Below are 14045 nucleotides of genomic sequence, written 5' to 3'. Positions count from 1 at the left end.
ATGCAGTATAAAACAAGGCTAAAAGCCCTATGCAGGTGTTCGCCTGCTTACATGTAGAGGGACTGGGCATCCTTGGGCACCCAACCTCTGTTTAGATCTTTGTGCATTGAGTGGGAAGGTCTGAAGAGGGCTCTGTAAACGCATTCAGCTGAGTGTGCTTACAGAGTTTCTGCAATCATAAATCCTGGCAAGGCCGGGCTCGCAATCGCGGAAACTCTGTAAGTGCATTCAGCTGAACGTGTTTACAGAGCCCTCTTCAGACCTTCCCGCTCAGTGCATGAATGTCTAACTGGGTACTGGGAGCATGGGGACGTTGGGGTGTGTGGCTTACATGCATGCCCACACACCCCTACACACGAGCAGATGACCATAGGGCTAGAGCAGGCCTGCATAGGGCTAGAATAAATCAGAAATTCTAGCTCCACTTCTAGTAGTAGCAGCTTGTTTTTTTATGCAAGCTGCAATTTGGGGCAGGCAAAGGAGCATTCCAAGTTCAGAAACAGTAAGGACTGAAATATGTTGGCCCTGGTTCAGCTCTTATTGTGAGCAGCGAGTTTTGTGTAATGGCTGAGGACTTGGGATGGAGCTGTGCATCCTGAAGCACATCAAGAGATGCATCCAGACATTGGGGCATCATGTATAGGGCTGGCATCAAGGGTAGCCATGGGTGGGCACCTGTCAAGGGTCCACAGCTCAGCTGGGGTGCACTAGGAAGATCCCCCTAAAGTTGCTCTTCCTCTTCCCCATTGCAACCTGCTTGTTCACCAGGCTCTCACTCTGGTGAAGACAATGGCAGTGGTGAGAAAGGAGGAGCAGGAGATGCCACTGCCTGCTTGCTCCCTGGCACTTTGCCTTTCAAGCAAGTGATAGCAATGTTGAGAAAGAGGAGGAGGAGCAATGGCAGCTGGCAACAATGGTGGTGAGAGGGGAGACTCACTGAGGGAGGAAGCCCATTGAGGGTGTTTTGCCCAGGGGCCTTCAAAAACGTAGAGCCGGCACTGTATGGTGGGTCCAGTATTGACTGTGGTGATTACAGAACTATATGTCTTGTTTTGCCAGAAAGCACGGTATTTATGACAGATGTAAAAAACATGCCATAAAACTACTATGTAGGAATTCAGGGCAATGTACCTAGTTTTTCCCCTGTGACCATTTTATCTTTGTCACAACAACCCTGTGAGGTTTGTTAGGCTGAAATTTGTTTATTTATTTATATCCCACTTTTCTTCCATCATGGAAGTCAAGGTGGCTACATGTGGTTCCCAGGTGGCTTCCCCTCCGACCAGCAACCAGACCCAGTCCTGCTTAGCTTCAGCAAGGTGGCTGCCTCATGTTCCTTCAGACCATGCAAAGGAATGACTGGCCCATGGTCACCCAGGAAACTTCATAGTTGAGCAGGAATTTGAAGGGAAGTCTCCCCAGTCCTACTCTGACACTCTAACCACTACACCATGAGCTTCTCTACACAAGGCTGTTAACCCGCTGTAGCTACCTTCAGTTTTGTTGTAGAATTGCGATCTGAGCACTAAATGAGGAGCATTTCTTTTCCTGCTTTTCTGCTACATAACCTCTAGGTCGCAATGTGGTATAGCAGAATAGCACAAATTCACAAGAGGAAATTGTTGTTGTTCAGTCGTGTCCGACTCTTCGTGACCCCATGGACCATAGCACGCCAGGCCTTCCTGTCCTGCGCTCTCTCCCGGAGTGTGCTCAAGTTCATATTCATTGCATCGGTGATGCTATCTAGCCATCTCATCCTCTGCTGGCCCCTTCTCCTTTTGCCTTCAGTCTTTCCCAGCATCAGGGTCTTTTCCAGGGAGTTTTCTCTTTGCATTAGGTGGCCAAAATATTTGAGCTTCAGCTTCAGTATCTGTCCTTCCAATGAGCACTCAGGGTTGATTTCCTTTAGGAAAACCCTGTTGGAAACAGGGCATTAGACTAGAGGGAGAAGTGAGTTGCCTAATGCCACCAAATGCATTCAAGGCAGAGGACTGGGAAGTCTCAGCCCCCAGACACCAAATCACTCTTTGACACAACAGCCATTTTAGAGAAGACAAGCTAATTAATATTCCCCACACATACACCCCATTCAAATGCATCGCCTTCAATTGATTTACTCCCCTCCCTATTAATTTACCTTCCAGATCTTCCCAACCCTTCCATTTCTTTATTGCTCAGTTAATCCAGGATCTTCCCAAATGCAGTCCTCTTTCCCTTAATTCCCCTGCATGTGTGCCCAAAGAGTGAGAGGTGCCTGCCCATTCGCTCCTTCTCTTACTCCCAGCCCTGTGATGGTGAATAACAGAAAATAAATAAATAACTATAACAATAATGATAAAAAGCCACACACTAAGAATTATATTCACAGCATGTGCTTTTGGGCCCACCCCTAGAAACACCCTAGTGGGCTTATTTACAAGGCAGATTTAAATTCTACTATTTTGACACATTTACATGATACTTTTCAGTATATTCATTACCACTTGTACATTACTTCATACAGTGACTAATATGTTAGCAATGGCTGACAAGGCCAATCCATAAACAAACGGAACTAGCACCTGTTGCTATTGTGTTTATATATAAATGACAAATTATGAATGAAGAAACGGGGATCTTATATGCCCTGTTATAGCTACTTGGAGGAAAAATAAAGTACACCCAATAATTTTAGACATGTAGCTTCTATCAGCTGCTTTAACATGTTCTAGCATTGTTTCCCTTGCATACTGATGAGGAAAATCAATTTTAATCCCAAAACGCAGTGTTATTTGTGGAGAAGGTCAGTAGACAGCAGCAGAGCTCAGAAAACACCATTGCATCACTCTCTGCTCCACAGAAAGAACCATAGAATAGTAGGGTTCGAAGGGGCCTACAAGACCATCGAATCCAACCCCCTGCACAATGCAGGAAAGGAACTCTCACGTGAACTGAAATATATGCTGTGTTATCTGGGATGCTCTTAAACATAAAGGAGAATAGCATTTAAACAGAAGCTGAATTTATGTATAGCCTTGAACCATAGGTGAATACAATTCATGCAGCTCACTAAGACAATCATTACTAATATTTTCACTAAGAGGGAATGACCAACATTCTGCATAGCCTGCAATCATAGAACCATAGGGTTGGAAGACAAGGTCATCGAGTCCAACTCGCTGCTCAGTGTAGGAAGCCTGATTCCCGGGCAGTCTCCCATCCAAGTGCTAACCAGGGCCGACCCTGCTTAGCTTCCGAGATCAGACGAGATTGGGCGCATCCAGCCCTTTACTCAAATGTCCTATGCATACTTACCTATGCATGAATACCATGGGCCTTACCTCTGAATAAACATGCATAACATTGCACCATTAGTCTTTAGGTTCAGGAACTCCCTGCTCTGAACACCTGATCTGAAAAGAAATTACCTTTTGCATCTTGTGCTGTTTATTTCACCACACTCACTATTGTCATATGGCTGACCAATGCAGAAGACTCTCCCAAGTGACTAATGGTGCCTGACCAACTCATTGGCTTGGGAAAGCTTTAAAGTAGGATTGCAACCCTTATAGCACAAACTTTTGCCTATCAAACCTTTGCATTACTCAGAAGTCAGTCCCACTGTGTTCAATAGCACTTACTGCCAAGTAAGGATGCACAAGATTGCAGCCCCAATCACTTATCAGTTAATCAACTAGGAACCTATTGATCAGTTAAGCAGAATTTTAAAAACTTAACTCGCATACAATACCATGCCTCTTCTGAGAGCCAAACTACACATACTATTATTTGCATGAATAGAATTTTTACATTTAAGCTGATGCCTTTGGGGGTGGTGGGTTGATCAAAATTGGGACTGAGGTGTGTAGAGAGTGGGGGGATAGCCCTTTCTTCCTCTACCATGATCTTGATGAAAGTTGCCTCCCTGAATCGGGTATTAGCCCCAAGAGAGAAGCTCCCTTTAGTGCCTGTCAAGAACGATGGCCTGTTTCCCACCATGTGACTAGACCTGGGTATCACGTGCCAGGTATCCACCTGGAATGGTGTGCTATCTGCCAGCTCCTTGGCCCTGTTGCTCAAGGCCATGCTCACTCCCGCTAATTGGGAAGTAGATAACAGCTGGACTTGGTGGGAAGATCCTACCTCTTCTGGACGAAGGTGGTCCCTCTGGGGCTGAGCTGGTGATTGGCTAAAGGAAATCTGCCCTGGTTTGCTGGGGCTGGGCCATAAAAGGAGGTCAAGGAAGAAGCATGGTGTCTCCCTTTACTATAGTGGGGTTGGACCTGCTGTTAGCTGGATGCTATCCTGGGAGGCCCGTACCTATGTGTGTGAAAGGATAGGCTAGCTAGTTTGGGGTGTGGTATAAAGGCTCTTTGTGTATGTTATGGTTTCCTTTCAAATTCTCAGCTTTGTAACCCTCTGTACAACCTACCACCTCTAACTCGCCCCTTCTCTCCCCCTACAATATATTATCTGACTCCAAGTTGGTGTGATCCTTTCTGCTCAATCTCAGTGCTAGATTCAGTGCCTCTTGGCAGGAGACGGCAGTTACTGGATGTCTTTTGGGCTTGAGGCCAGGTCTGGCCTGTCTGACCTTGCAGGAATGTTGGGGTTAGCTCCAGTGCTCCCTCACAGCACCAATAGGTGTTTCCCTCCTTGGGCTAACAGCAGCTTTGGGTTTGCAGTTCTCAGCAGGACCTTGGCAAGGGAGGAGAGGGTAAATTCTCCTCCCTGTATGCCCTGTGGCTGCAATTTAAACTTGTAGAATGAAGCATATTAATTGCATTGATGTAATTTACATGTGTAGTTTTGCCCCAGGTTTGTGCCTGTTATATCATGTGCATACATCACCTGAAAATGGAAACCATGCCTCTTCACACTTTTTTTTTTTTTGCTATACAAATTGATGCAAGTTTAATAGATAGTTAAAACTCATACAATTAAGCAACTTTGCTTTCTTTAACAAAGTGACAGTCCTACTTTGAACCACACATTCATCTACCCTGAATTGAACCCGGTACAAGAATTCCTGAGGTTACGTTTTATTTTTGCAGAGTGTTAAACACAAGGAAATGGCAAAATCAAGGGAAGTTTTTCTTCATTAATCACGTTTACAGTTTCAAAGGAATAGGTCAAAGAAGAATTATGATTACCTCAAAGGTACTGATTATAGATAGGTTCTCCTATCTGTGATGCATGAATAGAACTCTCAGTACTACCACACAAGTTACTAATGTTAAGTGACTATTGTTATCACTTGAAGAAGAAAAAGATATCCCTAATGTTTACCGCTGCAAAAAATAATTGGGTATATGAGGCTTTCTACTCAAGCTGAAATGCTTCCCTTGTGTTGGCAGAGATATTTGAACTTTTGTTTTTCCAGAACTTTTCTTTTTTTCACCTCCTCCTGTCCCTTCATTGACTCAGCATTTTCTCAGATGACAACAACCAACAGTAAAATGTTTTTTGGCAAAATGTACTTTGTAGCCTTCCATAATACAATGCCACATCAGCTGTTAATGTGAAATCCTGTCCATGTCTACTCAGAAGTAAGTCTCACTGAGTTCAATGGGGCTTACTCTCAGGTAAATGGGTAAAGGACCACAGCCTTAAAGCAACTTAGTACTCATGCCTCTCTTTTTATCAAATAGTAATTGTTTAGCGGTACAGGGGCAGCCCGTCCATATAGGCAAACTAGGCGGTTCCCTAGTACGGTGCTAAATTCAAGGGAAGGAAATAAAAAATACCAATATGATGTCATTGTTTCAATTCCTGTGCACACACAGAGGGAATATGACCAAGGTTGTGGAAATGAGCAAGGGACTAACTGGGAATGGTTGGGCTAAGTCAGCCTGCCTGCAGGACCCAGTCCTTCCTCAGGCGACGTGGGATATCCTCCTACTTTGCTGCTGCTCCCCATTGGAGGCAGGGAGTGAGAGCCTCCCCTCCCTTAGCAGCTGCTTCCTTTGCCCTCTGAGGACTGAGTCGAGAGGCCGGTGGCATCTTGTTGGCCATGTCACCTGGAGGATGCAACAGGGACCCTTCTGCTAGGGCTGTGCTCGTCCTCTTCATTGTTTTTATCAGATCCTCTGTGCTGATACAGCGCTTAGGAACACACACACACACACACATTTTGGGTGTGTCTATAATAAATGATAGTTCTGCTTCAGGAGATGCGGGCTGTGTGTGTGTGTGTGTTGCCTCTTCATTAAACGGAAAATAGAGGCAAAATAGAGGCTTTGTCACACAAGGCTAAAAATCCTGCAATTTACCGGGTCGTCTGCTTCCGGAATCTTTGTGGGATCACATCAGGTCCTTTCCACATAGCTCTAAAAAGACCATAAACTTCACAATGAGATCTATGTGTTTCATTACAAAGACAGTAGGTTTTATTTGTAATAAAAGTGACTTTAAACTGTACAACCTCATTTTTGTCGAGTCCATGGCGGAAGAAGGGAAAATGCAGGACTTTCCTCATCATGGAAAACAACGCAATAGAGCTCACAAAGAGCGGGAGATTCCCTAGATGAGGGCTGTGTCGTGTGCAGCACCCACAAACTTCTGTGAATAAGCAATCTCCATAGCGGGATAAAAGCCCAGTGTGAAGGAGCCCTCCCAGTTTACCAAAAACCGCAGCCTAGATTTGCCCTTGGGGTTTGGGGGTGGGTGCACTGATTGCATGGTTTGCCTAGGGCGCCAGTTGCTGGCAGCTAGTCGAGGGCTGCCCCTGTAGCAGTATTATTTAAATACTGTCTCTTAAGGGAAGATTCTTCTGAGAAATCATTTATGTGTATGCTGTCATTCCAGCATATAAAGGGTTCACTTGGCAGTCTCAAATGCATACAGAAATAAACACAGGTTGTCACACTACACACTTGAGACAGAGGCTTCAGTAATGTTTCCTCCCATTCTTTCACTGATCAATCACTTGAAAAAGCATTGCTGTCTGAAAACATGTACTGCAGCAGCTGTTTTGAATGGTTATTGAAAGAGCTAGTTCAATCAATTCTTTATTTGGCACATTAAAGGGCCAAACCTATGCTGTAGCATATTTTACATATTATGAACAAACACTCCAAAGTAAGACATCGGGATATATAAACAAGACAACATGCCAACATTAGTATAGTAACCTTGTATGAAAATCGTATTGTCACTGATGTATGTTTGTATTGTAGTGAATGAAACTATGTTCTCTGACATTTTCCCTTTAGCTGAAGCAAGTAGCTTATAGATTACTGAGACTTTCGGGTTATTCTGAGAGGAAAATATGTATCAAATGGCTATTCCATCCATCTGACTTCATGTTCTTAAGACTATTGATGAGCTCCAGTGACTCAACAAAACCAGCTGGGCAGAACCCTAAATAAGCTTGTCTTTGGCATTGGAAATCATCCTTTCAACAGGTACTGATGAGATAAAGTTTGTTGTCTATGTGGTTCTTTCTGGATTGATAATCTGGAGGACTTTTCTCTTTTAAGCATGTCTAGAAAAGCAAAGAAAAAACCATGAGCATTTAGGAACATCATGAAAAATGTTTATTTAACTGTTTAGTCTTAAAACTTTTAGAATTTAATCACAAGTCACTAGGATACATTTTCATTTATCTCCCCCACACCAGAAACTGTTTGTTTGCCTGGGGGCTGGGGCGTTGTCTGATGGAGTTTATTATGCAGTGCAGTTTTGAGTGTTTCACTATAAGCACAAAATGTGAGAGAGATCCCATCAAGTGAACATTTGTATTTATTTACAGGTGGCCTCTTGACGTGGCTCACAACATATTAAAACAAACTATTATAACGTATTCCAAACCATAACATCGTAAGCTAAAACACATGAACGCATCTAAAAATATTATAGCAGCAGAGAAAAATATCAAAAGAGTAATACAATACAAAAAGTGAGTTTCTATTATGGGGGGGTTGGTCAAAAGGATAGACATTTAGGATATAAATACTTTCCTTTTACCTTCCTGTCCTAGAAAACCATCTTGATGGCTCTAATTATGCAAAACTGTGCAAAGCTGCAAAACTACGAGGCCAGTTTCAAGTTAAGTCTAGTTAAAGTTTCATGCAATCTCATGGTGCACCAAAAAGAGATTGTTTGCCATCATCTGTCTGCTATTCATCAGAACTACGGTGTCCTGGTGAAACTGAGAAGCATGTTCCTCATCTCTAAGAAGATCAGGGAAGGCAGGACAATATTGCACTTCTAACATTGGTTCACGAGGACAAGAGATAAAGGTACAAAGACCTTGGTCAAATTCCAGCTTAGCTATTGATTTGTTTTTAAATGGTCCTGAGTAAGGCCATAATTATTCTAAACCGGGGCATATAAAACCTGTAGCCCAGGGGGTGCACAACCAGTGCCCCCACAAGGCCTGAAATTCAGTCACCATGAGTGATCTGGCCTGTGTGTGTGTGTGTGTGCGTGTGCATGTGTGACCCTGAACTCCCAAGCTAACATCACATGGTGACTTGAGAGTACAACCTTTTTGGTCGCCATGTTCTAAACACTCTAAAAAAAAAATGGAGAATACTTTTTTTTAAAAAGACCACTAATACGTTTGTCTGATATCAATGGTGTGTGTTGATACAGGCAGCAAGATGTAACAACTGCCTTGCTGGATCATTCCAAGGTTCATCTCGTCCAGCATTCTGTTTCAACAGGGGCCAGCCAGAGGCCGTTGGAAACTTACAACAAGCCAAGGGCATGAAGGTGATTGTACTCCCTCGTTGTACGGCTCTAGTTTATGGTTATCCATGCCTCTGAGCCTGGAGGCTCCATTTAGCTGTCTTGGCTCATAGCTGTTCATAAACTTCTATTCATGAATTTGTCTAACTAACCTTTAAAAACAAAAGCCATCTAAGCTAGTGGCTGTCACATCTCGTGTTAGTGAATTCCACAAGTGAATTATGTATTGTTTCAAGACATACTTCCTCTTGTACATCCTGATCCTACTGCCAAATCAATTTTAACATGGAAACTGAGTTTCAGTAATAGAACAGTGGATAAAGAGTTTTTTCTTCTCTCATCACACTGTTTATAATTTTATATACCTTTCTCTGATCCTCCCTTGTTGTCCTTTTTCGTTGTTGTCCCAAATATTTTAGCTTTTCTTGGTATAGAAGTTGGTCCAACCCCCTTGAGCAGGAGCATCTAGAAGATATGCCATTCCTGGATGGGGAGTCCTGCTTTTACATTCTAGTTTCAGTCTTAACACTTCAAACTCTGCCATAGACCAGTGTGCCTTTAAATTTACCAAAATGTCTGCAGACAGACACATGGACATCACCAGATGGTCAATATCGAAATCAGATTAATTATGTCCTTTGCAGCCAAAGATGGAGAAGCTCTATACAGTCAGTAAAAACAAGACCTAGAGCTGACTGTGGCTCAGATCATGAGCTTCTTGTTGCAAAATTTCGGCTGAAATTGAAGAACATAGGGAAAACCACTAAACCATTCAGGTATGACCTAAATCATATCCCTTATGAATATACAGTGGAGGTGAGGAATAGATTTCAGGGATTAGACCTGATAGACAGAGTGCCTGAGGAACTATGGACGGAGGTCCGTAACATTGTTCAGGAGGCAGCAACTCAATCCATCCTGAAGAAAAAGAAATGCAAGAAAGCCAAGTGGCTGTCTGATGAGGCTTTACAAGTAGCTCATGAAAGAAGGGAAGCGAAAAGCAAGGGAGGAAGGGGAAGATATATCCAACTGAATGCAGAGTTCCAGAGAATAGCAAGGAGAGACAAGAAGGCCTTCTTAAATGAACAATGCAAAGAAATCAAGGAAAACAACAGAATGGGAAAGACTAGAGATCTTTTCAAGAAAATTGGAGATCTCAAGGGAATGTTTTGTGCAAAGACAGGCATGATAAAGGACAAAGAAGGCAGGGACCTAACAGAAGCAGATGAGATTAAGAAGAGGTGGAAAGAATACACAGAAGAACTATACAGGAAAGATCTGAATGTCCCTGATAGCCATGATAGTGCGGTCACTGAACCTGAGCCGGACATCCTCGAGAGTGAAGTCAAGGGGGCCTTAGGAAGCATTATAACAACAAAGCTAGCGGAGATGACAGTATTCTAGCTGAGCTATTTAAAATCCTAAAATATGATGCTGTTAAAGTGCTGCATTCAATATGCCAGCAAATTTGGAACACTCAACAATGGCCGCAAGACTGGAAAAGGTCAGTTTACATTCCAATTCCAAAGAAGGGCAATGCCAAAGAGTGTTCAAACTACCACACAATTGCGCTCATTTCACATGCCAGCAAGGTGATGCTCAAAATCCTACAAGCTAGACTTCAGCAGTATGCAAAGCGAGAACTACCGGAAGTACAAGCTGGGTTTCGAAGAGGCAGAGGAACTAGAGATCAAATTGCCAACATTCGCTGGATCATGGAGAAAGCAAGAGAATTCCAGAAAAACGTCTATTTCTGCTTCATTGACGACGCTAAAGCCTTTGATTGTGTGGATCACAACAAACTGTGGCAAATTCTTAAAGTGATGGGGGTACCAGACCACCTTACCTGTCTCCTGAGAAACCTGTACGAGGGTCAAGAAGCAACAGTAAGAACCAGACATGGAACAACCAAGTGGTTCAAAATTGGGAAAGGAGTACGACAAGGCTGCATATTGTCACCCTGCTTATTTAACTTATATGCAGAGTACATCATGAGAAACGCCAGGTTGGATGTCGGAATTAAGATTGCTGGGAGAATTATCAACAACCTCAGATATGCAGACGATACCACCCTAATGGCAGAAAGCGAAGAGGATCTAAAGAGCCTCTTGTTGAGGGTGAAAGAGGAGAGTGCAAAAGCTGGTTTGAAACTCAACATTAAAAAAACAAAGATCATGGCATCTGGCCCCATCACTTCCTGGCATATAGAAGGGGAAGAAATGGAAGCAGTGACAGATTTTACTTTCTTGGGCTCCAAGATCACTGCAAACGATGACTGTAGCCATGAAATTAAAAGACGCTTGCTCCTTGGGAGGAAAGCTATGGCAAACCTAGACAGCATAGTAAGAAGCAGAGACATCACCTTGCCGACAAAGGTCCGTCTAACCAAAGCTATGGTTTTCCCAGTAGTAATGTATGGCTGTGAGAGCTGGACTATAAGGAAGGCTGAGCGCCGAAGAATTGATGCTTTCGAACTGTGGTGCTGGAGAAGACTCTTACGAGTCCCCTGGACTGCAAGGAGGTCAAATCAGTCAATCCTAAAGGAAATCAACCCTGAGTGCTCATTGGAAGGACAGATACTGAAGCTGAAGCTCAAATATTTTGGCCACCTAATGCGAAGAGAAATCTCTCTGGAAAAGACCGTGATGCTGGGAAAGACTGAAGGCAAAAGGAGAAGGGGCCAGCAGAGGATGAGATGCCTAGATACCATCACCGATGCAATGAATATGAACTTGAGCACACTCTGGGAGAGAGCGCAGGACAGGAAGGCCTGGCGTGCTAAGGTCCATGGGGTCACGTACATGGAGTCAGACACGACTGAACAACTGAACAACAACAACAAACTGCAGACAGAAATAATAACTCACAAGATAGCAATGGCTATGTTAAACAGTAAAAAAAAAGTTCCTTTTTTAGGTTTAGGTCATATTAAACATTAATGAAAGCTGATTTAGTGTCTGTGAGCCTTTATTCGTATAGAGGGAATATGTCACATATAATTTTTGATTGAGATGGTCATCTCCAGCAAAAGGCTCCACTTTTTTTAAAAAAAACCCACAAAGCTTCCAAGAGCAAACAGAGTTTATAGTTTTTATATATGGAGAAACAAAGAGGCCTTATACTACTGGTTTTAACTATTTTCAGGATCGTGAGCAGAAAAGATCAATTTTCTGTTCCTTCTTCTGTTTTCAATTTAACAATTTCCTTCAAAATTTATCAAGCCGAATCTTATGCTGAATGGCACAAATTACTACCAAAGATTGTCAGTCTCCAAATACACAAACGTTTAACTGTTTCCCACAGATATATGAAAAACAGTTTTTTGCTGAGGTAAATTATCATCTCACCAGATAACATTTGATTTATGTCAGAATATGATAATAAGGCAAATGCATTTGTTTATATTATGTATTGTAATGAACCTTAGTGTGAGTTTATTTCTGACAGGTAGAAAGCCCAACCATAATACACTGTATCATAGGTTTATAAATTATTTGCTAGCTAGCTATTTATTTGTTTGTTTGTTTTCTTAATCACCCATCTGTCTGGTCACCCAGCCACTCTGGGCGATGTACAACAATACAATAGTTTTAAAACAATAAAATTCTACATTAAAATAGCATATTTCTAGAAATACCCTAACCCACCCCAAATGCCTGACTGAACAACCACATTTTTAATGTGTGGCGGAAGCTCATTAAAGAGGGGGCATGGCAGAGTTCCCTAGGGAGGGAGTTCCACAGAGTGGGGGCCACCACAGAGAAGGCCCTCTCCCTCATCCTCACCAGCCTAGCTGTCCTGGCTGATGGGACAGAGAGAAGGCTATCCGAGGCTGATCTTGTTGAGCGGCCTGTCTGGTGTTGCTAGAGGCGCTCCTTAAGATAGGCTGGGCCAGAACCATATAGGGTTTTAAAGGTCAAAACCAACACCTTGAATTTGGCCCAGAAAACAACTGGTAACCAGTGCAACTCCTTCAGCACTGGAGTGATGTGATCTTGGCGGCGGCTGCCTTTAATCAGGCGAGCCGCCGCATTCTGTACCAGCTGCAGCTTCCGAACCGTCTTCAAGGGTAACCCCACGTAGAGTGCATTACAGTAGTCTAGACAAGAGGAGACCAGGGCATGTACTACTGTTGGGAGCAGATGGTCGGGAAGGTAGGGGGTGCAGCCACCATATTAGATGGAGTTGGTACAGCGCTGTCTGGCTCACAGCTGACACCTGAGCCTCCATGGGCAGCTAGGAGTCTAAAATGACCCCCAGGCTGCGGACCTGGTCTTTCAAGGGTAGCCGTACCCCATTCAGCACCGGGTCAACATCCCCCAACCTCCTCTTGTCTCCCAACAAAAGTACCTTGGTCTTGTCAGGGTTCAGCTTCAGCTTATTCCTCCCCATCCAGCTCACCGTCTCCAGACATTTGGACAGGGATTCTACGGCCAACCTTGGTGAAGGTTTGAACGAGAGGTAGAGCTGCATGTCATCCGCATATTGATGACACCGCACCCCAAACCTCCTGATGATAGCCCCCAGCGGCTTCACATAGATGTTAAATAGCATCGGGGAGAGGATGGAACCCTGTGGCACCCCACAAGTGAGCAGCCACAGGTCCAAAACCTCCTCTCCCAGTGCTACCCTCTGGTACCTGCCGGAGAGGAAGGACAGGAACCACCGCAATACAGTGTCTCCAATGCCCAACCCCTCCAGGCAGTCCAGGAGGATACATGGTCAATGGTATCAAAAGCCGCTGAGAGGTCGAGGAGAACAAGGAAGGAGCATTCGCCTCTATCCAGAGCCCTCCTCATATCATCCACCAAGGCGACCAAGGCCATTTCTGTCCCATGCCCAGGCCTGAAGCCCAATTGAAATGGATATAGATAATCAGCTTCTTCCAAGTGTGCCTTCAACTGCATCGCCACCACCCGCTCAATCACCTTGCCCAAAAATGGCAGATTTGAGACTGGGCGAAAGTTGTTCAGGACTTGGGGATCCAAGGAGGGCTTCTTTAAGAGCGGTTTTATCACTGCCTCCTTGAGAGCTGATGGCATCACTCCCTCCTCAAGGGAGGCATTCACCACCACCCTGATCCTCTCACCCAGCTTCTCTCTGCAGCTCATAATGAGCCAAGATGGGCAAGGTTTAAGTAAGCAGGTGGTTGGCCTTACAGATGAGAGCACCTTGTCCACTTCATCAGAAGGAAGAAGCTGGAACCGATCCCACAAAACCGGTTTCCCACAGGCCGCCTCTCGCTCACTGTGTCCATGGCACACAGAATAACACTCCTAATCTGATCAATTTTATCTGCAAAGTGCCTTGCCAAAGCCTCACAGGAGGCCTTAGAATGTTCCAGCGGTTCCGGAGCAACTGGACTGACCAGG

At 44.0% G+C, this 14045-nt stretch overlaps 1 protein-coding gene across 11 annotated transcripts in view; it reads right to left on the bottom strand.

Moving 5' to 3' along the window:
* Positions 1 to 4872: 4872 nt before the first annotated feature.
* The window catches only part of CD83 (CD83 molecule), a 40492-nt gene continuing 31319 nt past the window's right edge, over positions 4873 to 14045 (bottom strand). For 9 of the 11 annotated variants that reach the window (XM_084850207.1, XM_084850201.1, XM_084850210.1 and 6 more), the window contains one exon: positions 4873 to 7465. In XM_084850207.1, coding sequence (XP_084706333.1) covers positions 7379 to 7465 — 87 coding nt within the window. In that variant the 3' untranslated portion in view covers positions 4873 to 7378. The remainder of the gene's footprint in view (positions 7466 to 14045) is intronic. The other 2 variants (XM_084850205.1, XM_084850206.1) reach the window with 1 other exon arrangement.

Source organism: Heloderma suspectum, chromosome 4, assembly GCF_057233095.1.
Source record: "Heloderma suspectum isolate Gila_16-S chromosome 4, 16-S_ref, whole genome shotgun sequence".
Taxonomy (NCBI): domain Eukaryota; kingdom Metazoa; phylum Chordata; class Lepidosauria; order Squamata; family Helodermatidae; genus Heloderma; species Heloderma suspectum.
Note: the sequence above shows the minus strand (reverse complement) of the source record. Positions and strands in the feature narration are given on the sequence as shown.